Below are 3,391 nucleotides of genomic sequence, written 5' to 3'. Positions count from 1 at the left end.
CAAATTTGGCGACGTCAGTTTCGTCGACATGTTCGAATTAATTTTTGGTTTCTCCCCTATCCGAGTTATCAATCGTTGGTCAGTCACGCTCGCGAGAACGATGGTCGGACGCAGTTTCGATGGTGGTCGAACTATAACTATCAAGTGGCTCAATATCACGGCGCACATCTCGATCAAGTGATTTGGTGTCACCAATGGACTCGCTGGCCGAGGGGTCGATGGTCGGTCACTCCCGAAGCGGGTAAGTTTTTTTCTTCCGCGTTTCTGTTTTCTTAACCGGATTCGATAGACGTCATGCACGGCTTACCGCGACCCGATATTGATCTCGCATTTCTTCGTTCGGAACAGATCATCGAGCGACTGGATGATCTCGAGGAAGTCGAGAACGATCACGATGTCGACGATACGACCGAAGACGAAGATGACGTCGATATCGAGGGTCTTGATGAAGGGGCCATCGTCGCCGACAATTACTCCGAAGATTCGTCGGTATGGGACTCGGATGACTCTCAACTCACCGAGTATCACGATCGACGTCGACTTCGAGAAGAAGAGAAGGAGCATCAACGACGACGAGAACGACTTCGAATCTTACGTCGATCTTTACGAATTGAACAGCAAGCTTTTTACAAATCCATTCCTCGCTCCGTCGTCGCGACCGACTCGATTCACAATAACGACGACGACGACGATGATGGAAAGACGAGGCGTCACGAGGACCTCGACGAAGTTATACGACGTTACGACGAGAGACTCGCTCGGATCGACGAGGAGGAAAAAGAGCACGCACAAGTGGTTTCACGGTTGGTGAATCGTCGCTATCATAGTGTTCTACGAATTCGTCTTCGACAACGAGAACGTCGAGTGCTCGAAGCTCGAGCGCGAGCGGAAGAGGCCCGTATTCAGCGAGAACCGACGATACGTCCCGAAGAAAGTTTTATATCTCGTGAGAATCATCGGGTTCCGTCTCCGGAGATGAGGTCACTCGAGATGGCCCCGGCGAATAATAATATGGAAGTCCGTCGTCCCAACGTCGACGAGGTGTGGGAGTATTGTTCGCCCATTCAGTTACCCGTATGTCGTATATGTCACCATTGCGTGTGGCCCGACGGGATTCGACGACATTTACAAACTCGTCCCCATCGATGGGCGCGACGTGATGCCCAACAGATGCAGGACGCCATCCAGACATGGCCGAATCTCCGTCGAGATCGGGACCATATCGACCGTTGGTGTCAACAACCGGCTCGAGACCCGATTGCGTCATTGCCCCCTCCGGTTCAAGGGGTACGATGTGACATTTATCCCGACCAATGTCGATATATTTGTCGCGATGAAACGAGTATGAAGGTACATTTTGCCCGTCGACACCCCGGTAGTCGCGGTCCATGCGGGGCTCGATGTCATACTCAACGAGAGTTACCCGCACCGCCCGCTCGACCACTATGGCAGACGGTATTTTGTCAACAACTATTTCCCCGCGGGCCCGGGTCACTGTATTTTGAAGTTCACGCCCCCGTCGACGAGACGACACCCCCCGCTTAGTAAAATCGACGAAGGGGTATATAATGTCTTCAACCCGTGGCTGGAACGAATGAGATGGTCCCCATTTTTACGTCAACTCGATCGAGAGAACTTGCTGACGAGCATCGCCCGTTCCGCTCGAGAGGAAGAATCGATAACATTCGTGATTTGACAAGGAATGGTTTAAATGATAATGTTGTAGAAAATAAGCCATGGAAGTGTATTGATTAAAGTTCTATCTAAGCGGATAGGGAAGAGATATATATACTTTAGGTGGTCCATAGACTGGATCCGATGACATGCCACGACTCATTAGATCCGATTCATGAATCATATCGATATTAAGTAGGAACCACCCCCCCAAATATATAGTCCACAGATTGGATCCGATGAAGGATCTTGGTTATGAATCATGTCGACGTCAAGGCTCGTTCGTTCACGCTCGATTACGAAGCATATCGAGTGCGATTAAGATGGTCTCTAGACTGGATCCGATGAAAGACTCCCGTCATCGAATCCAATTCATGAATCATGTCGACGTCGAGGCTCGTTATTCACGCTTGATTACGAGTAATCTCGAGTATGATTAGTATAGCTCATTTGCATCCATTCTTTTAACATATAACGATCGAGATGAGTAGTAGAAATGTGTGCCGAATGAGCATCAAAATGAATATTAAGGCGAATGTTGAGACGCAGCAGGAATATTAAGATATAGTATAAGTGTATATATCGACGTCAATGTTGATTAAGATAAATATAAATATCGAGATGCAGTACGAATGCTGAGATATCGCTTTTGTTGGTCACGGCGCTCCATTTATCAGTTCGTATTAAAATTATTATGTCAAGCATTAATGCCGTCAAGATATAGTGGAATTTAATGATAATCGAACCAACATTTAACGTAATCGCACCCCAGGGGTGTGATTAGTGTCAATAGAAGAACGAAAATGTTTTCGGCAGGTATTAGTGTAAAGAATAGTACGAAAAGAAGAGTAGACGATGATTATATAAGCACGAAATATCAATATAATAAAATATCGAAGTGGGAAGAGTATAGTGTCGATTGACGTTAGTATCAAGAGTTGGATCGGCGTGAATAAGAGTAGTATGAGCGATCGTGTAAATATCAAGAATAAAAGGATAACAGTACGAACGGAAGAATAAGGATTTCGTGTCAGTAGCCATATTTTATAAAATTCGATTCGTGAATTAATTAGTAAGGAGCTTATTTAGGTGGTTTACAATTTATATCGACGTCGAGGCTCGTTCGTTTTCCGTACGAACCATTTCGAGTATATTCGGTAAGGGGGCTGGTTTAAGGTGGTCCATCGACTGGATTCGATAGACGACGGGGAATTTTATCGAATTCAATACGTGATCGTAGACTGGATCCGATGACCGATGAGGGATTGTATCGAGTATAAGATCCATCGACTGGATCCGATAGACGACGGGGGATTTCATCGGATCCAATGAGTAGATTATGTCGCGATGAACGACGAGGGATTTCATCGAATCCAATGGGTAGATTATGTCGAGTGTGATTATAGACTGGATCCGATGAATGACGAGGGACTTTATCGAATTCAATACGTGAATCACGTTAAGTATGGTTAGTCGCGCTTGTCAGGGAGGTTCATAGACTGGATCCGATGAACGACGAGGGATTTCATCGGATCCGATGGCGTAAATCATGTCGAGTTAGAAGGGCTCCCCCGAGGGCATAGATTGGATCCGATGGCGACGGCCCCGGAAAATAGTTAATCCGATGGCTGGAGCGGAAAATATTTAATCCGTCGAGGGTTGGGTGGTCCATAGACTGGATCCGATGGCGACGAGGGGGCTCGAGGGAACACGTGAT

The 3,391-nt window shown here is 46.7% G+C and overlaps 1 protein-coding gene across 1 annotated transcript; it reads left to right on the top strand.

The window, feature by feature from the left end:
* Positions 1-289: 289 nt before the first annotated feature.
* Positions 290-1,545, top strand: Z518_11418 (uncharacterized protein; the record flags this gene model as incomplete). Its single annotated transcript, XM_013411023.1, has 1 exon — positions 290-1,545. A coding segment is annotated over one exon (1,256 nt), but the record flags the coding sequence as incomplete, so codon positions are not given.
* Between the last annotated feature and the right edge of the window lie 1,846 nt (positions 1,546-3,391).

The sequence above is a fragment of the Rhinocladiella mackenziei genome, assembly GCF_000835555.1.
Source record: "Rhinocladiella mackenziei CBS 650.93 unplaced genomic scaffold supercont1.16, whole genome shotgun sequence".
Lineage (NCBI taxonomy): Eukaryota > Fungi > Ascomycota > Eurotiomycetes > Chaetothyriales > Herpotrichiellaceae > Rhinocladiella > Rhinocladiella mackenziei.
This window is presented reverse-complemented; position numbering and strand designations above follow the sequence as displayed.